Below are 25893 nucleotides of genomic sequence, written 5' to 3'. Positions count from 1 at the left end.
TTAATGTTTTTAGAATATATAACTATACATAATGCTAAACAGTATCAATTTTATAATTCTCATAAATTTTTACAAAAGTTTACTATTTTTTTTAAAGATTTATTTATTTATTCATGAGAGAGACACAGACAGAGGCAGAGACATAGACAGAGGGAGAAGCAGGCTCCTCACAGGGAGCCCGATGTGGGACTCGATCCCTAGACCCAGGATCATGCCCTTGGCCAAAGACAGATGCTTAACCACTGAACCCCCAGGCGTCCCAAAAATTTACTATTGAAAAATAATTTTATTATTATTTGTAAACTACAAACACCGAGAGTAGGAGCAAAAGGTTTCATTTTGGTCATAATATTTTATCTTAATGGTACACGTCATCGTGGAAGCATACTAATAAGTTGCAGAAAAAAATATAGGAAACATTTTATCTTCTAAGCTGAAATCTTCTGTAATATTTAAATAAATTCTTTGGGGGAATTAGCTTATTAAATTTTTTTACATTATTAACCTACTATTAGAATGTTATAGATAATATATATAGACGTATGTGTTTAAGCCATACCTTGTCTTTAAATTATGCAAAATCAGCATCATATTTCTGAGCTCAAGGAAGAGGATTTAATCGCAACAGACACAAGGAGGCCCTTGTCACATCATATCAACTCATCATGAAATAACTTTTAGATTAATATAGATGTTGCTAGTTTAACATTATCGTCTATGGACTTACCTGGTATTCTGACCTCTTGACTAACAAAAACCCTTCAAAGTACAAAGGTAGAGAAGTAATCTTTAACCTTTCTTGGAAGATCCTGCGGGGGGCTGGTTTCGGGGGCTTCTTAGCCATCATACCCTCTTGGTTTGTGGTTTGATTTCAACTATACCCAGTCTCAAACAAAATGAGATCTCCTTTGTGTGAGAGGAAAAAAGCAACTGTTTAAAGAGGAAGTCCCAACTCGATATTTAACCACCAACAGTACACACACACACACTTTTTTTTTCCTTTGCTTTTTGTGAAGTGAGAAAGAACAGGCATAGACCAACTTTGAAAGGGCAATTTCTGTGTCACTTTAGAATTACTTAGGATTACTGTTGCAAAATAAACACAAGATTAACATCACCAGATGAAAAGAACCAATGTGGTGATTATGGACTTTGGAGGAGTCATCAAGGTCACATTTGTTTTCTTCCACCTTTTCCTTTTTATTGATTGCTTTCCATTTTTATCTCCAGGAGACATAACTTTAATTAACTCAACTTCATTAAAAATTACTTCACAAAATAATTTTATTAGTACTATTTCTGTTGTAAACCTTTAGGACTGAGCTTTGCGCGTGCGTGCGCGCGCACACACACACACACACATATATATATGTATATATATATATATATATTTTTTTTTTTTTTTTTAAATGGAGTTCTTTATCCCATGCCCATTTTGATAGTCCACCAAATACAAACCACAGTTATGGGAACATGGGACTTTTTCCTTTTTTTGTCAATAAGAATTTTGAATCTGTGAATTACCAGTAGATATTTAGCAAAATATGTCTGGCACAGAAAGAATATTTCAAACTTTATTTTGTTCTTTTATGCTTTCTGAGTTGTGTATCACTGATGCTATGATGCATAGATGGGGTCTCTAAAGTTACCTAGTGAGATTTAAAGACCTACACTGGGGCCAAAATGCATTCAATAGTTGCATGTGGAAAAGGGTCTGTGAGAGACTGGATTTGGCCTAGCACTGTGCAAGGGATGATGGGAGAAGGCTAACACTGGAACACTGGAAGGAATACGAGTATGTTTTGCAGAGATCCTGATAAGTTCCATGATTTCTTATTTTACCCTCTGTATTTCAGGTTTACTCTAGATTTAGTATAGCCCAGGCCTGAGCATTCTCCCCAGTTAGACCAGCTGATTCTTAGAAATCAAAATAAGGCAGGAATCTCCAGTCTGTTCCTCCTTTCCTTATGGTGACATCACATGGTTTTCCCAGCCAGTATGGGTTCCACTGGATATGTATCTGTAGATATGTGCAGCCAAATTGTCTATAGCATGAGGTACAACAGTATAGATGGCTTATCTGTAAACTAGAGCAGAATGTTTAATACATCATCAAAATGAAAATGTTTGAAGCAGAAATTGGGAGTTGAAGATTCAAAATTATTCCCTTGCTTTTGTATTAAGTCAAAGCATGCTTCCTATTATTACTCAAACCATCCAATGATAAAATACAAATTCAGCTTTTTTTTTTTTTGAGACAAAACAGTAGTACTCCTTAGTCTCAATGTAATAGGAAGATGAACTGAATGACAAGGGAAAACCTCCTGATTTGATGAATGACCTAATCCACCTTTTTGGCAGCTGGTAGCTGGTATAACAGGGAGGAACTGAAAGGAAGGATGAGAACTGAGAATGGAAAGAAGGGGAGGGAGATGAGATGTATATTGCAAGGCAGTAGTAGGTGGAATATGAGAAAAATAGTCATTGGCTTTATGGCCAGAGAGTTTCATGGGAGAAAAGAATCCCTCTAGAAAAATGTAAACATAGCAGTATTTCTGAGAAATAATCACCTAGTTAATTATGTCTCTCTCTCTTTTTTTTTTTTAAGATTTTATTTATTTATATATGAGAGACCAGAAAGAGAGAGAGAGAGAAAGGTAGGGACACAGGCAGAGGGAGAAGCAGGCTCCATGCAGAGAGCCCGACATGGGACTTGATCCCAGGTCTCCAGGATCACACCTTGGGCTGAAGGCGGCCCTAAACCGCTGAGCCACCTGGGCTGCCCATGTCTCTCTTTTTAAAAAAATAAGAAAATTAAAGAAAAACTAGTTTATCAGCCTCTCTAGTTTGCTTATTTGCAACTCACATTAATTGTTAATAGACTAATGTTCAAATTATGTCTTTCTAAAAAAACCCTAAGATGCAAAAATGCTGCTGAATTATTAGCCAGTTAGACCTGTCCAGTTTCCAACATCATAGTACAACTGTATCATTACAATGGAAATGCTCTTAGAGATATCTCAAAATTTAGGTGGTGAATAGTGAATTTGTAGAGAAGGAATCATAGTAGAAATCAAATCAAATCTCAATTTGAGTGTTGAGAGAAAAGCCAGTTTTGCTACCAACTGGTTCTGAGACCTTGAACAAACCATTTAACTTATCTGGGCTCACAGCTTCTTCCCTGCTTGTCTCCAGAGCTGCAATAGGTTTCTCAATTGTCTACTTTTCACATTTTTCCTTCTCTGATTCATTTAAAACGCAGTCTAATCAAGTCACTCCCCTGCTCAAAACACTTTGATGGATTCTCACTGCTTTTGAGATTCATTCTTTCATTTTTATCTTTTAGCACTAAATATAGAGCACCAACAAGCTGCTCTAGTAACTTCAGTTGCTCCCAACTGTCTCAATACCTCATGGTCTTTCCCATTTCCTCATACCTTTCCAATCACTGTACATCTTGTTTGGATGCCTTTCTTTCTTCTTGTTAAAAATGACAACTTCCTACTCATCCTTCAAGACTTCCATTGAATATATCCTTGTCTATGAAAATTTCCTGATTTCCTGAAGCCTTTCCCATCTCTAAGGAGAAAGTTTATTGCTCTCATCCTACATTCCATAGCATCTTGCGGATTTTCTATTTCAATATTTGTTCTGTTGTATTTTAGCTATTGGTATACATTCTGTATCAACGGGAAACTGAGTTTTCCAAATACAGGGATTGTGCTGAAGTTGAAGTTGATAAGAAGTAGATTGCAGTAACCATTTGTTAAATGAATAGCTTCGAGCTAGAAAATATAATTCTAATTTTGGAGTTCTTAGCCTTCATTGTGACAGAAGCTTCTTTTTTTTCTGATATGCATGACCATTGGTTGACATAGGATTTCTCTCATTGCCATGTAGAACAATCATGTTACTTATCAAACTACTAGATGTTCACTAAGTCCAATTATTATTACAGCCATCATCAGTATCTGTGTCACAGGAGTTTGTTACACATCGGATACATGGCTAATAAAATCCAACAACTTTGAATGGAGTATAAGATTAACTCATATAAAACCAAAATTTCAGTGCTCTTTTGAGTCATTTATGTTATAATGCAATTCAACATGCATGCATGCACGTTTTTACATCAGTTAAGGCTCTCTAAAGTACTTTACTATTTACTTATTCCAATTAGATTCAATCAGTAAATCTGTACAGGAGCCTCCAACTCCTCTCCTATATTTCCAAATTTCTGACCTCTGTTTCACTTAAGGTTTATTGATGCTCTATTGCCATTTTCATCAAAATTCATTGCAGTAAATTTTGAAGATGTTTGAATTGAAAACATTTATGTTCACAATCTATAACTGACGAATACAGCTTTAATTTCAATGACTACGTGGAATACTTTGTGCCATGGCGAGTCATTATTACTCAAAAAGATATTTCTACTAGGTCTTGTGGGACCAAAAAAAAAAAAAAAGGTGAAGAATCACTGTTGCAGATGTGATATTAGTAGGTCTGTCAGAGTGGTTTAATTTGCTAACACAATGTTTAGTACAAACAGTTGTGCTGAGGATGCAACTTTTCTAGTTAAATGTTCTCACTATTTTGTAGTATAGGGCATTATTTACATTACTGAGAAATATTTTTTGAATGGCACATAGATATAGGACACATACTGGTTTCTAAATGACAGAAGTCATAGCATAATGGTAGCTTTAATAGAAACTCAAAATTTCAGATAAGATGATGGTTTGGAGGGTAGAGCAATAATGACTTTGGTTTTAACCATATCAAGCTCAATATATTGAAAGCTTAGGTCTACATTTTTCTTCCCTTTCCCTTCATTTAAAACCCGCTACCATTGTCTTATGGGATAAAGTAGATTGGTGCTCAATAGCATCCAGCTCCTTCCAGTGTGCCATTCTTTACTGCAGAGGCTGAAGAGCTAAACACTACACATCCAGACATTTCTACAGCTGGAGTTGGGATGCATTCAATATTGGCAAGGAAGAATGGAGTCAGAATTTATTCTTAATTTGGCTTTGTTTTTTTTTCTAGAGGGAAGCATGATCAGTAGACAACTAATCTTTCTGTGGCAATACTACCTAAAGTCCCAGGATTCGATCAGTAGTTTCATGGTTGGTGATAGTCAAAGCATGGAACATCAGTTTTCTGATACCTATTATGTCAGGTATGGTGTGTTCCTGGAACCGGAAGCAATAAGGAGGCTTCCTGGTCACAAAGACTTCTTATTTGTTGCGGCTTCCTAGACGTGGCAGTTTTGCAACAGCAATGACTTCCTGATCATGCAGTGTCAGTGTGGTTCTGGAGACTCCAGCATCAGCATTAGCTTCTCAAGTTTTCTTTTTAAAGATTTTATTTATTTATTAGAGACACACACAGGCAGAGGGAGAAGCAGGCTCCATGCAGGGAGCCCGACGTGGGACTCACCCAGGGTCTCCAGGATCACGCCCTGGGCTGAAGACAGCGCTAAACCGCTGAGCCACACGGGCTGCCCTCAAGTTTTCAATTTGCTTCCTGAGTGTACATGCAACAGCTGGCTCTTGGTTTGGTTCTGCAGTGTGTCTTGGGGAATCATTCCTGAAAGCCCTAAGTACATTATTTCTCCACCCCTCCCAACAATTCCGGAAACTAATAAATGCCTATTGGTAGATTCTTTTTTTTCCTAAATAAGCTATTGAGTTCTATTCTATAGAACTGACCACTGATCTATATAGTTTTGCCTGCAAGACTGTAGCCTGCAAGCTACAGTTTGGACATTTTCTTGTTTATGAATCTCTTATGTATCTTATGAAACTCAGGCACTTGAGTTGACAAACATATCCCATGTTCTATAAAGACTTAAAATAATTTGTTTTTTCCTAAAAATGAAAAACTCACTTATATAAGTTTTAGAAAAAAAAGTCTTTAGGCATAAGAAAAAAATGAAAATCACATGTTATTCCACCATACAGCATTAGCACGGTTTAGATGGGTACCATCACATTTTTGGCACTTTTTCTCTATTTGTGTATTTTATATAATTAGATTAGTACATGCTGTTTGATAAAACTGCATTTTTCATATGAATATATCTATATCATTTTTCATATGATATATGAACATTCATTATTTAAATTTTTGCCTAGTACCGCTGGGATAATGTGTTTGCAAGATTAAAATTATAGTGCAAAAAATAAAAATAAAAAATAAAATTATAGTGCAGAAAGTATATGAAGCTTTTGAAAATGTAATTGTGCTTTTTAAACTTTCTTTTTATTTTTTAATTAGTTAACTTTTTAAAAGATTTTATTTATTTATTCATGAGACAGAGAGAGAGAGACAGACATAGGCAGAGGGAGAAGCAGGCTCCCTGTGGGGAGCCCAATGCAGGACTTGATCCTAGGGCCCTGGGATCACAACCTGACTGAAGGCAGATGCTCAACCACTGAGCCACCCAGGTGTCCTGTTTATCTCTTTTTTAAAGAAAATGATTGACACATTACCATTAGTTTCAGGTGTACAACATCATGAATCTAAATGTGTTTTAAATGACAAAAGCTCCTTTTTAAGAATTTTATGCTGACTAGAAGTAAACTATAGACTACAAAATGGAGATCCAGAGACTAGTGTACTTGTTGTTCCTCTATTTACTTATTTAAACTATTTTTTGTCAGGGTAGCCCCAGTGGCACAGTGGTTTAGCGCCTCCTGGAGTCCCCAGATAGAGTCCCACGTCAGGCTCCCTGCCCCCCTCTCTCTCATGAATGAATAAATAAAATCTAAAAAAAAAAAACCCTATTTTTTGTCAGTAAAACTCTACCCCCAAGATGGGGTACAAACTCACAACTGGAGATCCAGAGTCACATGCTCTACCTACTGAACCAGACCTGCCTGTTGTGTTCTTGTTAAGAGCAACAATGTATATATAATAGAATTCAATTGCAACTCAGAATAAAACACTTGGCACAGAGTAACTATTAAGCCATTTGCACAGCACTCTAAAATTAAGAACTCATGGGGACACTTAACCCACAAAAACTAAAATTGTTTTTGTGAACGTTGCTGCCATCTACCTGCATATTGCAAGCACACTTTACTAATGTGGCAATTAGAGTCTTAGTAGAGTCTTTCTGAGGATAACTTTGTCAGAAAAGGCTACTTAAGGTGAATATACTTACACATGCAATAACATTTGACAATAAAGACTTTTAAAAATTGAAATGTTCTATTAAAAAATACACAATAAATAAATACATTTATTTCACCTTAGCAAATTTTAAAGTTATAATCGCAACGTCTATAATTTTTACAAATTGATTTTTGGAGTGTAATTTTTTTCTGACAAAATTTTCTTAATTAGCTAACTTGTACTTTTGACTTTTGTGGAATAATTTTTATGCAAAAATTCTGAGAACATCTGCAATTTTATTAATGCCACTTTGCCCTATCACTTTACTATGAAAAGTTTGCAGTTTTATTTAGTCACACAAATGTGTGAATCATACAGCAGTTTGTCTTTGATGTCTGGCTTCTTTTACGTAGTATGATGCTTTTGAGATTCATTCGAGTTGTCGCATGTATCAGTAACTTGTTTTTATTGCTGAGGAATATTCTGCTCTATAGATGTACTCTAGTTTGTTTATTTACCAGTTGATGGGCATATTACCAGTTTGGGTTTACTACACACACACACACACACACACACACACACACACTCCTTACTTAGGTTACGTAGTTGTGATGAAAAACTTCAAGATTTAGTCAGTTGCCATAGAGGTTCTGAAGGAGTGATCTGGAAGTATTTTGGGGAGGCAGGGAGCCTATAATGACAAAGCTGGGTTTTATAAATATTGGTCATTCAACTAGCAACCTTATTTTTTGGATGCTAAAAACATGGTGAAGCTATTAAATAGTGGGACAAATGCAGAGAGAGCTACAAAGTTTGTTTAGGAATGGTGGAGTCTCCATAACTTTGGTTTTCATAAAGGTGCTGCTCCATTTTCTCTGTAGGACAGACCAGTTCATCACCAACAACCTTTGTGCACTGCATTTTATACTATATCATGTTTCTCAAAATACCTCTGAGAGTTACTGTGTCCAGTGGAAACAGGGAGCATCATTTTACAGGTGGAACTTTTATATCTGTGATTGCGCTTGCTAAAATTTCTCACTCAGAGATAAAAAGAGTAGAGTGAGTAAGTGCTCAGTGTCTAGAGTCAGAATACCAGCATTCATCCCCAGTTGTGTCCTGGAATCGTATTTCAATTTGGAGCAGGTTACTTAAACACTGTCCCGGTTCTGCCTGTAAAATGGGGATATTCGTCGTCTTCTTGTAATAGGAATGTCCTAAGAAATGTTACTGCGTGGATAGCATTAAAAAAAAAAAAAAAAAAAAAGAAAGAAAGAAAGAAAGAAAAAAGAAAAAAATATTGGCATATAATGTGAACTGAATACATGAAAGTTTTTTATTATAACCTATTCCAGGGCAGCCCCGGTGGCTTAGCGGTTTAGTGCCGTCTTCAGTCCAGGGTGTGATCTTGGAGACCCAGGATCAAGTCCCACATCAGGCTCCCTGCATGGAGCCTGCTTCTCCCTCTGCCTGTGTCTCTGCATCTCTCTCTCTCTCTGTGTCTCTCATGAATAAATAAATAAAATCTTAAAAAAAAAAATAACCTATTCCAAATATGACAACACCAAATTATACTCTGTAGTCTGGCAAGACTTCTGCTAGATCAAATAAAAAACTCCATAATGACACCAGGCATTATTTATTGAATTCTTACTATATTCCAGGCATTTCATCTGGATATTAAAAGGAGTTAATCCAGTTATTTCTCTCTCTCTCTCTCTCTCTCTCACACACACACACACACACAGGGGACTTGAGAGAGTTTAACTTGTCCGCGATGGCAGAATTAGTGGAGTAGATGGGAACCCAGTCTGATCTCAGAGTCAACATATAACCTCTCTCCCCTACCAAAAACAAATAAATAAAAACCCTAAAAAAAACAAAACAAAACAAAAAAAAACAAAACAAAAAACCCTTAGCAGGTGATAACATTTGTTACATCATCACAAGTCGAAACACTTCATTAGCTCAACTCTTGATTGATAGATTGAGTTAATAAGTATTTTGTCTAAAATTCCCACCCAAGTTTTTATTAAGTCGCCAAAATAGAACACCAAGTTTTATAGAATCATGGAACAGTCCAGTCTCCAGAGCATCGAATTTAGCTCTCCCCTTACATATTACGAAGGAAACACTTCGAACGGCGCCCCAGTGTGCCCTAGATGACGTAACCGATGGCTGAGCGGATGTCAAGTCTCTTAATTAGGGCTGCTTCCAGGGCGTCATACCTCAATGACAGTCTTATTTACCCAGGTCACTTTTTGCCAGTGCTTCATGAAAAATATTACCCACTTATTCGGAAAAAAGCACATCGTCGTCATCCTCATCCTATCATTATCATAACTTTTTAAAAAGGCCTTAGTTATTCGTGAGAGACACAGAAGGCCGCAAGAGCGCGCTGCACGCAGGGCACCCGCGAGGGCCTCGAACCCGCGCCCAGGACCCGCCGCGCGCCTCAGGCCGACGCCCGACCCCGGGGCCACCCAGGCGCTGGCGGGGGCCGGCGCGTCTGCGCATGCGCAGGGAAGTACTTTACTCATCTCTCTGCGCACAGCGCTTATCCTTCCAGGTGTTATTTTCACTCCGAACTAGAACCCTCCACGTGCCTCACGGCGGGCTCACGGGCGAACAAAGGCTGCTGTGGAGACGGTCCCGCCAACTGAGACGGCAGCTTTCCCCTCAGCCCGCGGGGAGGGGCGCGCGCCGGGGGCGGAGCCTGCGGAGGGCGGCGCCGCTTCCGTGGGCGCCTGCGCACGACCGGCGAGGGGGCGGGCGCCCAACGGCTGCGCCGCGGGTGGCGCGGCCAGTCTGCGCATGTGCAGACCGTTTCAAACGCGGAGGCTGCTGGGTACCGCGCTCCTGAAGGGCCGAGCCGAGCCAATGGCTGGCGAGTGTCGGTAGCGCGCTGGCCTGTCGCGGTTCCCTCGGTTTTGGCACCGCCCACCTTTAGGCCGCTCCTGGGGCGCGGTCCGGCCGCTCCACCCGTGACCGGTCAGCGCCCGGCTTCTTGGAGTTCCGGCCCGCGGGGACGCCCGCGGGGACGCCCGCCCCACCCCGGGGCCGAGGGGGAACATGGCTGCTGCGTCGGGTCTGGTAAGTGCAGGCTCCTGCTTCTGACGAGCGGGAAGACCCGCTGGGTCGCTCCGGGCGGGGGGCCCCCAGACGTCTAGCCGCTGCTGTGGCTTCTTGGAGTTAATTTCCTTGTATTGTTTCCTCAAAATGTCTTTCTTTTTTTTTTTTTTTAATTTTATTATTCATGAGAGAGGCAGAGACACAGGCTGAGGGAGAAGCAGGCGCCACGCAGGGAGCCCGATGTGGGACTCGATCCCCGGTCCTCAGGATCACACCCTGGGCCTGAGGCCGGCGCCCAACCGCTGAGCCCCCCGGCTGCCCTAAAAATATCTTTTAATTTTGGTTGTGATGGCATCTTTCTCTTCAGAGAATCTTGTGGTTCCCTCCCACCCCCCCCGCCCCCCCCCTTTTTTTTTTTTTTTGGCTTAACTCTACTTCTTAGCCCTCCAGATAATTTTCTGTCCGTAGAAGTATTGGGATACCTCAAAAGTCTGGACTTCCGGTCTGCAGGAGCAGATTATTTGTAAGTTATGTCATTGATAGAGTTTTCTGAAAGACAGCTCTTAAAGAGGTGCTCAAGGTGGGAACGACTAGAGGGGCACCCGGTTTTTGTTTGTTTCCGCACTCCGTTTGTTTGGTAGTCACTCTTCTGTATCTCACACTTTGCCTGTGGTTACTATGTATTTAATACAACCCACAGCAGCACCTGCCCTAGTGTATTTTCTCCTTTATCTCTCCTTTTAAGAAAATCTTCATCAGTGATCCCCCCCCCGCATTTATGTAAAGTTGTATGCTTGTATGCATGAAGATGTATGAAAGGATCCTATAGAGGGTACTTTTTACTGCGAGCACCTAAACATTGTTTACATTAGGGAGAGTTTTAAAGAATAAAGCCATTTTTATTGGAGGAAGAGGAGGGGAATAAAATTTACCAAATGCCCACGGTTCCTTTTGTTTGTTTGTTTGTTTGTTTTAAGGAGTTTTATTTATTTATTTATTTTTTTTTTGAGCAGTCTTAGGTTCTTAGTAAAACTAAGAGGAAGGTACAGAGATTTTCCAAACCCACTCACCTGGACACATGCATAGCCTATTCTCAGTATCCCCCACTAAAGTGGTACATTTATTACAATTGATGAAACTAGGGATCCCTGGGTGGCGCAGAGGTTTGGCGCCTGCCTTTGGCCCAGGGCGCGATCCTGGAGACCTGGGATCGAGTCCCACGTCGGGCTCCCGGTGCATGGAGCCTGCTTCTCCCTCTGCCTGTGTCTCTGCCTCTCTCTCTCTCTGACTATCATAAATAAATTAAAAAAAAAATAAAACTATATTTAAAAAAAAAAATTGATGAAACTACATTGACACATCATTATTGCCCAAAGTCCGTCTTGGTGTTGTACATTTTGTGGGTTTGGACAAAAATTTAATGATTTGTATATATCATTATGGTATCAGATAGAGTGTTTTCACTGCCCTGTATATCTTTTGTGTTCTACCTACTTTCCCTCCCTGCACAGCTCTGGTAACCACTGATCTTTTTACCAACTTGATGATTTTGCCTTTTCCAGAATGTCATATAGTTGGAATCAACTTTTTTCATTATACATTTAAGGTTCCTTTATGTCTTTTCATGGCTTGGTAGTTCATTTTTTTTTAAAGATTTTATTTATTTATTCATGAGAGACACGGGGGGGGGGGGGGAGAGAAAAGAAAGAAAGAGCGAGCGAGCGCGCAGAGACACAGGCAGAAGGAGAAGCAGGCTCTATGCAGGGAGCGTGACGTGGGATTTGATCCCGGGTCTCCAGGATCACACCCTTGGCTGAAAACGGCACTAAACCACTGAGCCACCTGGGCTGCCCAGTTCATTTTTTAGTGATGAATAATATTCCATTGTCTCGATGTGCCATGCTTTATCCATTCATCTAGTGAAGGACATCTGGTTGCTTTTAAGTTTTGGCGTTTATAAATAAGGCTGCAGTAAACATCCGTGTGCAGATTGTTGTATAGACAACTGTTGTGTGGACAACTCATTTGGGTAAATACCAAGCACTTATTTCTAAGTATTTCTAAGACGATTTCTAAGTCATGGTAAGAGTCTGTTTAGTTTTGTAAAAACTACCAAACTATCTTCCAAAGTGGCTGTACTATTTTGCATTCAAAAATAAATGAGTTTCTGTTGTGCCATATCCGTACCAGCATTTAGAGTTGTCAGTGTTCCAGATTTTGGGCATTCTAATAGGTATTAGATATTAGTGGTATCTCATTGTTTTATTTTGCTTTTGCCTGATGACATGATGTGGAGCATCTTTTCTCCACATCTGTACATCTTCTTACATGTGGCATAAGGTCTTTGGCTCATTTGTTTTTTTAATTTGGGTTGTTTGTTTTCTTATTGTTGAGTTTTAAGCATCCTTCCTAGATTTTGGATAATAGTCCTTATCAGATGTCTTTTGCAAGTGTTTTCTTCCAGCCTGTTGCTTGTCCTTTCATTCTCCTTTTTAATTTTTTTTAAACTATGATCAGTGTTTTATTTGGATCAACGTTGGCATGGATTTAAAATCTACGATTAACAATAATAGCATCAGTGGTATTGTCAATAAACTTATTTTTTCAGTGTGATCTTTGCCTTTTATGAATTTCTTCTTTCTTGGAGATGTTGCTTTTCAGAATTTGAGAAGCTTAGACTGGTTGAAATTAGTCTCAGTTCTCATACTGACTGCATTTCTTGTTTTTCATGCCTCTAGTCGACCTTCTATAATCATTATCCTTGTATATCTCACCTTCAAGGAAAGACATTTTTATCTCCTAAGTTTTCGATCTTACTAATTTGGCATATCAAAAACATATCAAAAAAAGGTGTTTGGTGTATAGTGCACTAGGCAAGGTGCTGGGAAGAATATAAACTAGCTTAATACAAAATCTCTGCTCTCAGGTTTAAAAAAATCTAATAGATGTCTTCATCTTGTTGAATAATTCAATCCGAAAGCCTTTAGGAGGGGTCAAGCAAGCATGGTAGGGGGTCCCTCCTAAAGATGGGAAGCTACAGTGGCCCGAGCTGAGAGCTGAGTGTCCGAGCCTGAGTGGAGTCTGGAGGGTGGCTCAGCTCAGGATGTTAAGAGTGTGAGGGGGTTAAAGGAGTGTTTATGTGCGGTGGAGTCATTTATATTACACTGGGCCAACTAAAAGTGAGGCTCAGTAAATATTTGGTATTGGTAGTACATTTTAAAGTGTGCTGCTCATCCTATTACTACCCAATTTTCAACTAGAATTGATTTTACTATTAAAAGATAGGATCCTAAGTATCTCAGATATGTTCTTGACTTCCCAAATCAGCATGTCTATATAGGTGTTTTTATCATTTCTGTTGTTCCCAGTGATGGGGCTGTTTCCTTGTTGGAGTTAATGATTTTCTTTCTGGAAGCATTCTAGGATTTTTTTTATTCTCAATTTTTCAGAAATTTCACTATTATGTCCTAGGTATGGATCCTCTTAAATTTATCATGCTATCTATTCATGCCCTTTAGATTTAGGAAATTTGATTGTGTATTTTCTTATAGTATGTCTCTTTTTTCTTTGTTCATTCCGATTAACAATTGGTCAGAAGTTGGACCTTCTGATTTTTGCATCATCTTTGTTTTATTCTTTTTTCCATTTTCCTCTTCCTCTTCATTTTTTGTCCTGTTTTTTTTTTTTCGTCTCCCAGAGATATCCTTAGCTTTTTCATAATTAGTGCTTTTTTAAATTTTAAGCCATCATGTTTTTAATTATTAAGAGTTTTTCTTGGTCTCTATTTAGTGTTTATAGTATACCACTTTTGTTTTATGAGTTCAGTATTTCAAACTCTCTTAAAGGTATTAATTAGAGGTTTTTTTTTTTTTTTTTTTTTTTAGTAGTGGATATGAGGTGATCCAGACCAATTCCTTTTTATAGTAATATAATGGGCATTTGGCAAAACTTACTGAATGAATATATTTTCACCAGTTTGATGATTCACTTTTCTTTTAGGATCATCTCAAAAATGAATATAGAAGAAGATTTTGCCGACCTTCCAGGTGAGTTATATATTTAAACTTTTTTTTTTTTTTTAAGATTTTATTTAGTTCTTCACGAGAGACACAGAGAAAGATAGAGGCAGAGACACAGGCAGAGGGAGAAGCAGGCTCCATGCAGGGAGCCAGATGTGGGACTCGATCCCTGATCCGGGATCATGACCTGGGTGGAAGGCAGATGTTCAACTGCTGAGCCACCCAGGCGTCTGTATATTTAAGCTTTTAAGGTCATTTTTATTTCCATTTTCAGAAAGTAATTTTTAAATGAAGAAGGGAAAAATTACTTCTGTCTAGCATAATGATTTCTGTGCCCACTGATTAAGTATAGTCTACTTAGTGATTTTTTATTAACAGAAATGTTAATGCAGGCAGTGTATTGACCCCAGTGGCAGTGAGAAGACAGAAATTTACCTGGTAAATTATGGATCAGGAAGAAGCAGTCTTAATTCTGACTAAATGACAGCCATGGGGAAAGCACTCTATAAAGTGGACTGAATGGTAGTATTACAAAGATGCAGCTTATTTGGTGGGGCTAAAAGAAAACGTGGCTGTACGTTATAAAAGGGCAATAGAAAATCTTTGTGGTGTGGAACTGTACAGATCTTGACTGATGGTGATATCTGGACCTACAGATGTGATCAGTTGCACAGTACTAAGTATGAACATAAACACAATGAATACAGTTGACCCTTGAACAACTCAGGGGTTAGGGTTGCTGACCCCTACACAGTTGAAAATTCTTGTATAATTTTTGACTCCCCTAAAACTTTTAACAGCCTACTGTTGCCTGGAATCCTTACCAATAACATAAATAGTCATCACATATTTTGTATGCTGTATATTATATACTGTATCCTACAATAAAATAGGCTAGGAAATAGAAAATGTTATTAAGAAAATCATAAGGAAGAGAAAATACATTTACAGTACTGCACTCTATTGATACTGCAAGTTTATGTTGTCTGTTTACAAGAGGAATCATCTATCATTATGTGCATATTAATGCATATGCATATCATTATGTGCATAGAGTCTTACAAGGTACAAAATACTGTAGATGTTATATATATATTAGCAGTAGACATCAGATATGAAAAAATAATGTGGAAAAGAAATTCTTATTTATAGCAGGTATAGTAGGTAGTGATAAAAAAGCAGCAGTATGATTGCTTTATGGTAGTGTGGTATAATTGATACGATTGTTTCATGGTAACCTAGTCTAGACACTAATGAATGAATTGTTATGAAATTTTTATGGCATACAGTATTATAGTATGGAGTATGATATGGAGTTGGAACCATTCTTACACTTTTATAAAACCACTTACCTGTAATGAGAGATATATTGTATGGTAATATAATTCTTTGAAAGGAAAGTTGCAAGTCAGTATGATAACATGATTAATTTTATATTAAATATCATTCACCTTATGCCTATGTAAGGATGGGCTACCCACTTCCATGCAGTTTTGTGCGTGATGTTCTACACAACAAATACTTAGACCATGATGATGACGATGACATAAAATGTCTCATACATTTCTTGCTATATAGTTACTAGATGTCACATGAAGACACATACACAGTTTATTTTAATTATATGGCATGCTAATTATTTACTATTCATTAAGTGGAAGTAGATCATCATAAAGATCTTCATCCTCATCTTCTTCATATTGAGTAGGCTGAGGAGAAGGAGAAAGAGTTGAGATGATCTTCTTGTTTCAGGTGTGGCCGAAGCAGAAGAGGTGGACGAGGTAAAAGGGGAGGCAGGAGAGGCCGGCATACTTGGTATAACTTTATGCAAATACATCGTAATTTCTATCTGACTTTTGCTTTTTAATTTCTCTAAAATTGGTTTTATATGGTACCAGTCCTGCTGTTTACCTTAATTTGAGTGTCTGTATTCCTGTATCATAGAAGATCTATGTCATAAAAGAAGTCAAAAGCAGTTTTGAATAATTGGAACCGTCTATCAGATTGTCTAATGTCAATTTGTTTTGTGGCAGTGCTTCTACATCTTCTGCTACACCTTTTGGTACTGGTTTGGAAGTGCTGATCTCCATAAAGTCATCTTTTGATTCCTCTGGTGTGATATCTATTAGCTCTTGAATTTCTCCAAGATCCTTATCTTAAAACCCTTCACCTCCCACCTTTCTCTTCTCTTCTCTTCTCTTCTCTTCTCTTTTCTTTTCTTTTCTTTTCTTTTCTTTTCTTTTTTTTCTTCTTTTCTCTTTTCTTTTCTTTTCTTTTTTTTCTTTTCTCTTTTCTTTTCTTTTCTTTTTTTCTCTTTTTCTTTCTTTTTTTTTTCCCCCCCCATATCCACCATCTCTTTCATGATTTTCTTGACTGGCTCTGTCATAAATCCTGTGAGGTCATGTACAACATCTGCACACAGTTTTCTCCAACAGGAATTCATTGCTTTGGGCTTGATGGTTTTCATAGTGTTTTCTATAACAATAATGGTATCTTCAATGCTGTAATCCTTCCAGACTTTCATAATGTTCTCTCTGTTGGGTTTCTGTTCCATTTGATAGTCTTTGCCCTAGAGAACCATGTGTAGTGAGTCTTAAAGGCCTATGACTCCCTAATCTAGAGGCTGAATTAGACACATCATGTTGGGGGCAAGTATACCATTTTGACTCCCCTTCAGTGTTGAACTCCTGGGGTTCTGGGTGGCCAGTGACATTGTTCAATATCAGAACTTTAAAAGATAGTCCCTTACTGGCAGAGTACTTACTGACTTTAGGGACAAAGCATGGATAGAACCAGTCCAGAAGAAGGCTTCTTATTGCCCAGCTATCTTGGTATCGTACAACCCCAAATCTGGCAGCTGGTGTTTATCTTTTCCCTTTAAAACTGGGGTTTGGCAGCTTTGTAGATAGTCCTGATTATAAACCTGAATGCGTTTGCACAAAACAGTACAGTTAGCCTATCCTTCTCTGTCTTAAATCCTGGTGCTTGCTTCTTTTTCTTACTAATAAATGTCCTTTGTGGCATTTTTTTTTCTAGAATAGGACAGTTTTCTCTGCATTAAAATGTTTAGGCGGATGTATTTTCTCAGTGATTTCCTTTTTTTTTTTTTTTTTTTTTAATAGATTTACTTGTTTTAGAGGGAGGGAGAGAGAGAAAGCATGAGCAGGAGGAGGGGCAGAGAGTGGGAGATAAGCTGACTCGCTGTTGAGCAGTGAGCCTGATACAGGGCTGAATCCCAAGACCCTGAGATCATGACCTGAGCTAAAATCAAAAGTTGGATGCCCAACCAACTGACTATCCTGGTGCCTCCTCAGTGATTTTTTTTTTTTTTTGAGAGTGCGACAGTGGTGGGGGCAGTGGATAGGCAGAGGAGGAGAGAGAGAACTTTTTTTTTTTTTTTTTAAAGATTTTAGGCATGTATTCATGAAAGACATACAGAGAGAGGCAGAGACATAGGCAGAGGGAGAAGGTGACTCCCTCCAGGGACGCTGTGTGGGATTCAATCCCAAGACCCCAGGATCACAACCTGAGCCAAAGGCAGACACTCAACCACTGCCCCACCCATGCACCAAGACAGAATCTTAAGCAGACTCCACACTTCGTGCAGTGGTGCAGGGCTCAATCTTATGACCCTCAGGTTATGACCTGAGCTGTGGCATTTGGGAACTCCTCTGCTGCCTCTTGTTCGGCAGAAGGTTCTTTTCCTGTTATTTTAACTTTTTTAAAGCCAACTTCCATTCTGAATTGTCAAATCATCCTTTGCTGGCAGTAAATTCTCCAGCTTTAGATCCTTCACCTTCCTTTTGCTTTAAGTTGTCATAATAGACTTTGTTTTTTCTCAAACCATAATAGAGTCTTTATACCTTCCACATAAAAGCTGCATTTTCAGTATAAGATAGAAAGATATTTTTAAAAATGCAAGGTTTTGTACCTGCTGGTACAGCTGCAAAGATAACTTCACAAATTTCAAATTTCCTTTTCTTTTTTTACAGTAGTCCTTATGCTGTATTTATTTATCTTGAAATGGTAGGCAACCACAGCTGCAGACTTCAGTCTATGGTATATATCAAGTAATTCAACTTTTTCTTGTAATGTCATGACGTCTCTCTGTTTCTTGAGAGCACTTCCAGCATCACTAGTGGTACCTCATTGGATCCCCATGTGTTATTTAGGGTTTATGGTAATGGACTAAACATAATGAAAACTAGGAGAACTGCGAGAGATCACTTTTTACTACAATACATGATTTATTGGAGAAGATGAATCCCTCGCTCAGAGATGATTAGTGTTAGATGACATTTTAAGGGGATTCTCACTAATACTTGAGCTCACCACAATAGCAGCAGGAGGTGGCAATAAAATTATTACAGTAGTATGGCATGCTCTACAGTTAATTTTATACAGTTATGATTTAATACTGTATCTTTGCATTTGTTTATATCTCTTAACTACAAATAGCACCATGTATGTTCTGTGTGTAAATTTTGATAAATTTTGATTTCTAATAATAGATTTGTATTTTGTGGTAGTAAATGATAAAATAGACTAGTATCTACATGTATTTTATGCATTCGTGACATACCTAACTTTTTGTTAAATTTTTTTCATATTCATAGGCTGTGTGGTTCATCTCTGGTTTTTTTCAAATTGTTGCAAATCTCCAAAAAATTGTGCTGTTTTATGTTGTATGAGTGGACCCATGCAGTTCAAACCCGTATTGTTCAAGGGTCAACTGTATATGTAGAACTGGAGAAATCTAAATAAGATTAGTAGATTGTATTGATACCAGTGTCCTGGTTATGGTAGTATAGTATAGTTTTAAAAAATGTTACCCACTGGGGGAAACTAAATAAAGTGAACAAGAGATTTCCTCTATATTATTTCTTACAATTGCATGTGAAACTACAATTAAAATTTTATACTGATTCATAAGCTGCTGTTAAGGTTAATAATATTAAATCAAAAGTACATTTGAGAACTTGAAGGGAAGACTGTTACTTGGAACTGTTAGGACCAATGAACATAGAGGTTTTTTTTTTTAATTTTTATTTTTAAAATATTTAATATTGAGAGATACAAAGAGGCAGAGACATAGGCAGAGGGAGAAGCAGGCTCCCAGTGGGGGAGGGACCTGAGCCAAAGGCAAACAGTCAACCACTGAGCCACCCAGGTGCCCCTAGAGAGTTTTTCTTAAAGAAGTGTTTTAGTACTGATTAAATTTGTTACAAAAAATTTATATTCTTTAGATATAGTAGTAGTCTAAAATGGCTTTAGATGTGGCTCCTTCCTAGATAACAAGGAATCTAATTGTTAATGGAGATAACGACATACTGCTTTCAGATATTTTTCTGGAAACTCTTGGACTCTCAAATACTTGGTTTGTCCTCAGATAGTAAAGATGATATTTTTCCATTAAGTAAAATAGCATTTTATAATGAGATATGAAATTTTCAAAGTAGACGGTAACACAAATAGCACATATCTTCTGGAAATGAGGTGTAACATTTTCCCTTCATTCCTTCTTTTATTAGAGCCCCTGCCATTAATACGAAGGAAGGCCAGAACATACTGGAAATCTTACAAGACTGTTTTGAAGAAAAAAGTAAGGTGTCTTCGAGTTGGACTTTGATGGTTGGGTTGGATGAAAATATAAATTTGTCGTATTGATACTAAATTCAGCAAGTGTGTTCTTCTAACATTTAAATATAAGTAAAGTATTTTCCCAGAAATTTTGAGTACACGAGCAATCCTTTATGTACCTTTTGTTATAATACAAACATGAGAATAATTTGTCATTTTTTTTAGTTCACACTAGATTCCTGTAGTGTGGGAGTCCATAAATAATTATCATACACAAAAGGAAGTATTTCATGTAATGGGAATAAATGTGCAGGGTTCTTAGGATCCCTAAGAGAGAATATTTGATGATTTGCAGTTCTTTCTACAGAAACAGTGAATTATGGCAAAAACTTTTTGAAGTGCTGGTCAGCGTCAGAATGTATTGAAATAACAGACTGGATCAATCAAAGAAACAGACATAGATAGTGAAAAAAATATTTCTTTTATATAAGCCCTGAAGAGCTGGCACACCATTTCTTCAGGAATGTTGTTTGCCTTTTTCAGTTCCTGATACCTTTTAGGAACACTTGAAGTGATGTCTGTACTTAATTTTTAACTAATTGTACTTAAAGAGTCAACAAACTTCTTCACATTTCATGTAGTAACCAAAAGATTTGATAGCATATTTATTAAAATTTTTTTTTGCTTTTTTAAAAGGTTTTGCTAATGATTTTAGCACAAATTCTACAAAATCAGTGCTTTTTTCAACACCTAAAGTAGGAGACATTTGTATTCAGTCACCAAGCAAAGAGGTAAGTGAAAAAAGAGCTAGTACAGCTTTAATATTTTAATGAATGAAGCGTTACACAATATAGTCATTCCTATTTTAGTTGTTTGTAAGTCTTATTCTTAAAAGGGAATCCTATATTCCCATTGACTTTTTTACAATTTAGAGATATTCTGTGAAAAACTTTTTTTTTTTTCTTTTTACGATTTTATTTATTTATTCATGAGAGACAGAGAGAGAGAGGCACAGACACAGGCAGAGGGAGAAGCAGGCTCCATGCAGGGAGCCCAATGTGGGACTTGATCCCAGGTCTCCAGGATCACACCATGGGCTGAAGGCAGCGCTAAACCGCTGAGCCACCCGGGCTGCCCTTCTGTGAAAGTTTTGACTTGACGTTTCCTGTGTTTGAAATCAGAGGTCTGGGTATAGAATTATCAAATCATAACACAATCATTTTTCACCTCTCCTAAAATACTAGTTAAGTTAGATTTTTAGAAAAGTGGGCAGTGCTGAAGTTCCCAGTTCAAGGTGGCAGATTTTGTTGTTTTCTGAGAACCAAAGTTACTCTATTGCTATAAGGAGAATCAATCTTTTATAGATTATATTTTAAGAGGATAAGTTGACTTAACTGTACAAAAAGCGAACTTTCAAATAGAGTTTGTAAAGCTAATGAATAAAGACATGTTATTCAAAAGTACAGTACAAATTGGAGGGAAAAAATATGTAGTGCTATAAATAACATTCACTATAAATTTCTGTAAACACTTAATTATACAATTGATCCTTGAACAACACAGAGGTTAGGGTTGCTGACCCACCAATGCAGTTGAAAATCCACGTACAACTTTAGACTCCCCAAACAGTTAAGTACTAATAGTCTGCTATTGACCAGAAGCTTTACTGATAACATAAACAGTTAATGCATATTTTGTATGTTATAGGTATCATATACTATATTCTTAGAGTAAAGTAAGCTAGAGAGGCACTTGGGTGGTGCAATTGATTAAATGACTGACTCTTGGTTTTGGCTCATGTTGTGATCTCAGAGTCGTGAGATTGAGCCCCACATTGGGCTCTGCACTCAGCACGGGATCTTCTTGAGATCCTCTGTCCCCTTCCCCTACCCCTCACCTGCTCTGTCTCTAAAATAGATAAATACATCTTGTAAAGAAAAATAAATGAGCTAGAGAAAAGAAAATGTTAAAGTTATAAGGAAGAGGAAATACATTTATAGTACTACATTTATTGCAAAAAATTGTGAATAAGTGGATCCTCACTTATTCAAGCCTTTGTTCACGGGTCAACTATATATAGCCTTTGGTTGCATGAAGATCCAGTTCTTTCAGAATTGAGAGATCTTTGTGGTAAATTATATAATACTGATTTTTAACAGTTGAATCAACTTTAAAATTTCTGGGATGTATTTGGTTTGGTCATAAAGTATTAACCTTTCTTGATTTGGTTTGCTAATATTTGAGGTATTTACATCTATGTTCAGGAACAGTATTATCTTTTATTTTCTCAGAATGTTCTTGTAGGGCTTTGGTATGAAGGTTATGCTAGAGGTTTCACTGCTAGGTAGGATGTGACAGATTGCAGTGGACCAACATTTCTTCTGTAAAAGCTAGTTAAAGAAAAAGAATGAAATGCAAATAAATCCTATTTTTAGAGACATGGAGAGCTATGGAAAGAACAAAGGCTAGATAAAATTCCAAAGAGAAGAATCTGGAAGATGAGTTGATGATTATTAGTCATTTTCTTTCCTGAGAGTATTGGCTCATTTGGTGCAAAAGCTGAGGATTTTATGCTGGCCCACACAGAAAGAGTCTACTGTGGGAAAGGACAACTTTTGTCAGCTATGCTGGAATGGCATGACAAGCTGGATCCCAGGGATTTTCCAAATGGCTAGGCCCTTTTCCTTTAGAGAACATTTTTAAGTTCTGGGGGTGGCGCAGAATCCTGGGCCAGAAAAATGGAGTGAAATATATAGTCTTTCTATGCTAAGAAGGGAAAATCCTGTCATAGGAAAAGGTCCCACCACAAGTAGGCATTTGCCAGATTTTGAAGCAGTTGGAAGTAAGAGGCTAAAAAGTTGAACAAGAACCCCCCCAGAGGACGAGACCGAATGTCTCCCAGTATTTCTAAGGTGACTCTCCTGGCTCTCAGTTTCCCAGAAGACCTCATTCTGAAGAACAGAGCAGACTACAAATATACTGAGTCTTACTACAGTTTCATCCCAGACTGACCCAGCTCAGTCCTTGCGAGTGGGAATCTGTTCATTTCAATCCAAGCTGCCTAAAAGGAGATAAAGTTTCTTTTTACCCTATAGAAAGATTTTGGGAACTCTGTTAACTTTTTAAAATTAAGCTTTTAAGATAATTATAGATTTACAAGCAGCTATAAGAAATAAAGGGTTGCAAGCCGATGTACTTTTACCTAGATTCCTCTAAAGATAATGGTCTTGCAAAACTGTAGTTGGAGTATCACAACCAGTGTACTGACATTGATACAGGCAAGGTATGGAACAATTCCATCACTACAGGATCACTATAGCAACACTTACTTTTCTCTGGCCCTAACCCCCTCCTTAACCCCTGAAACCTGTAATCTATATTTCTACAATTTTGTTATTTTGAGAATGTTAGTTAAATAGAGTTATGTGTGTATAACTTTCTAAAATTGATTTTTCCACTCAGGATAATTCTTAGGAGATTTATGCAGGTTTTTGTGTGTATCAGTCATTTATTTCTTTTTACTGTTGAGTTATATTTTATGGTGTGGTTGTACCATGGCGTGTTTAACCGTTTGTGCACCTGTTTCTAATTTATCATGAGTTTCTGTGGCAAAATTATAAATATCTTCTTAGTGTATGTAGACTCATCAAGTAATTTGTCATTTTCAGTTTTTTCCTGAAATGTCCTTTCTACATCTCTCTGCTCTTTGTTTTTTGCTCTTGACTACCCTTAGGCCTGTGAGATAGGTGTTGCCATGTGATTTTCCTTTATTATCCAGAGAGTCCCTTCTCTTTTCTCTAGTAATGCAGTTGATATTTCTTGGATTCCAAATACTCCCTTTTTTCTTGCCCTCTCTTTTTAGTGGGCCTCCTCATTTAGTTGCTTCCTGATAGTTTAAGACCTTAAAAATTTGAAAATACCTTGATTTTATGTGCATGATGGGTAATTTGAGTGAGTACAGAATTCTAGGTTGGAAACTACTTTCCCTCAGATTTTTAAAGGCATATTCTATTTTCTTTTAGGCTTCTCTTCCTGTTGAAAATACCATTCTGATTCCTTGATCCTTTGTGAGTCACTGTTTTTTAATCTTTGCAGGCTTTTAGGATCTTGTCATCTGCTTTTAGTTACTTGAAATTTCATGATATTCCTGATGTTAGATTTCTTTAACCCTTCTTATTAAGATTTCTTTTTACAGTTTGTTTCCTGCAAGTACCTTTTTTGTTTACCTTGTTTGTTGCCTTTTTATACTAGAGCCTTTTTTTCAGATGTCTAGTGAATCTTAGTGGTCTCTTCATATTTAAGAGTGGAAACCTAAAATGGTGGTTGGAAGTTCTATTTTTGTAGTAAAATTTTTGCCTTGGTAGATTTTACTGTGCTGTGATCTGTCTGGGCCATGTCATTGTAGATGTCCAGGTGTTAATAATAATCTACAGGCTTTTTAAACTTGGCTTGATAGGTTTTTCAGACAAATCTCTCCTGCTTCGAAGTCTGATAACTACAAATCTTCTCAGCCAGGTGGGGCAGAGGGAAGGTACATTTTGAATGCTTTCACTTAATAACTCTGTTTTTACTCTTAACCTTCAGCTGTGTCTGAGTCTAGAGGCTCTCCAATTCTGGGACTCAAGAGAGTAAACATCTAATATGCCAGGGTTGGGAAAGGACAGACTATGACTCTGACTGCTTCCTATACATACTTTTAACAACTCTTCTGTTTGTAAGTCCCAGTTGGAACCTCTCTTTTAGAGGTGCCTTGTATGTTGAATTAATGATCTTAAGGGTTTCTCCATAAACATAAATCTATCCTGCGCTTTCTCCATTGCTAGCATGTTTCTGCTCTCTCTGGACTGATTACTTGCTGCTGATCTGCTTTCCAACTGAAGAAAAATTGGTTGACATGTCCCATGTAATCCCTTCTCTTTTCATACTTCTGGGTTTGTACATTTTAAAAAAATCCTAATGAGGTTTTAAGAGGAACAAAGTATAGTGAAAGTTTGCTTTTGTTTTCTTTATGTAATTGAGTTCCATAGTATATTCACTGAACAGCAGTGCAGTGGCTTCCTCATTTATATATTTCCATATTGGTAGATTTTTAGGTTGTTTCCATCAATTCATTATTACAGTGATGTAGTGATGTGCATCTTTTGTTCATGCCTCCTCATGCACATGTTGTAAACTGAAGTTTCTAGGATATGCACATTTCAGATGAAATTGTTAAATATTGGGACGCCTGGGTGGCTCAGTGGTTGAGCGCCTGCCTTAGGCCCAGGGCGTGATCCTGGAGACCTAGGATTGAGTCCCACATCGGGCTTCCTGGATGGGGCCCGCCCTCTGCCTCTCTCTCTGTGTCTCTCATGAATAAATAAATAAAATCTTAGAAAAAAAAATTGTTAAGTATTTTCAGTTTTTTCTGCAAGATGCTTTACCAGTTTTTTCCCCCATATGCAATATATGAATGAGATTTCCCTTTTCTAGATTTTTAAAATTTATGACGATATATTTCAGATTTACAAAAGAAAATATGCATTATGTAAAGCATTAAAAATAATATAAATGAACACTTACGTACCCATCCCTCAATGTAAGAAATCTCCATACTTCAGCATCAGTGTCTCCCTTTCTGATCCTGTTCTTCAGCCTCTCCTCCCTGCACAGAGGTAACCACTATCTTGAATTTTCTGTTCGTCGTTCCCCTCTTTTATTTTATAATTTCACCACGTAATGGGTGTGTTGCTGACATTTGTTCAGCACTTTCTCCCCTACCTCTGACAGGTCCCATTATCATCCACATGTTGGTGCTTCACTAGAAGGACTCCTGAAACTCATCATATAGTTGTGACTGAGATTTATTATAGGCATATAGTCGGGATATACAGCCAGATCGGGAAAGGAAAAAGACCCACCAGGCAGTCTGGAGGAACCATGTCAAGGGTACCTGTGGGGATCACAGAAAACGTGTTGCTTCCAGCAGTGAAATGTGTACAGTCTTTCTGCCCAGGGAAGCTTTCTGAGGCTTACCCCATTTTTATTCGGGACTGGTTACATAGGCACTCTCTGCCCAATCAAATCCTGTTCTCTCTGAAGAAAAAAAAGCAGATGTTCA

The 25893-nt window shown here is 37.8% G+C and overlaps 2 protein-coding genes across 14 annotated transcripts in view; one reads left to right on the top strand and one right to left on the bottom strand.

Moving 5' to 3' along the window:
* Positions 1-9880, bottom strand: part of STAP1 (signal transducing adaptor family member 1) — a 57234-nt gene extending 47354 nt beyond the window's left edge. For 2 of the 8 annotated variants that reach the window (XM_049093008.1, XM_035715435.2), the window contains exons 1-2: positions 9659-9874; positions 728-906 (exon numbers count right to left, since the gene is read on the bottom strand). In XM_049093008.1, coding sequence (XP_048948965.1) covers positions 728-847 — 120 coding nt within the window. In that variant the 5' untranslated portion in view covers positions 848-906; positions 9659-9874. Of the gene's footprint in view, positions 1-727; positions 907-7715; positions 7740-9653 lie in introns of those variants that run through there. The other 6 variants (XM_049093005.1, XM_049093004.1, XM_049093007.1 and 3 more) reach the window with 6 other exon arrangements.
* A 61-nt stretch (positions 9881-9941) lies between these two features.
* CENPC (centromere protein C) overlaps positions 9942-25893 on the top strand; it is a 77937-nt gene continuing 61985 nt past the window's right edge. For all 6 annotated transcript variants that reach the window (XR_004815281.2, XR_004815282.2, XM_049093003.1 and 3 more), the window contains exons 1-4: positions 9942-10215; positions 14194-14240; positions 19745-19815; positions 20490-20584. Coding sequence is in view for 4 of the 6 variants with exons in the window: in XM_049093003.1 (XP_048948960.1) it covers positions 10195-10215; positions 14194-14240; positions 19745-19815; positions 20490-20584 (234 nt within the window). In the remaining 2 variants the exon portion in view is untranslated. The remainder of the gene's footprint in view (positions 10216-14193; positions 14241-19744; positions 19816-20489; positions 20585-25893) is intronic.

The sequence above is a fragment of the Canis lupus genome, chromosome 13 (assembly GCF_003254725.2).
Source record: "Canis lupus dingo isolate Sandy chromosome 13, ASM325472v2, whole genome shotgun sequence".
In the NCBI taxonomy this organism is placed as follows: domain Eukaryota; kingdom Metazoa; phylum Chordata; class Mammalia; order Carnivora; family Canidae; genus Canis; species Canis lupus.
Note: the sequence above shows the minus strand (reverse complement) of the source record. Positions and strands in the feature narration are given on the sequence as shown.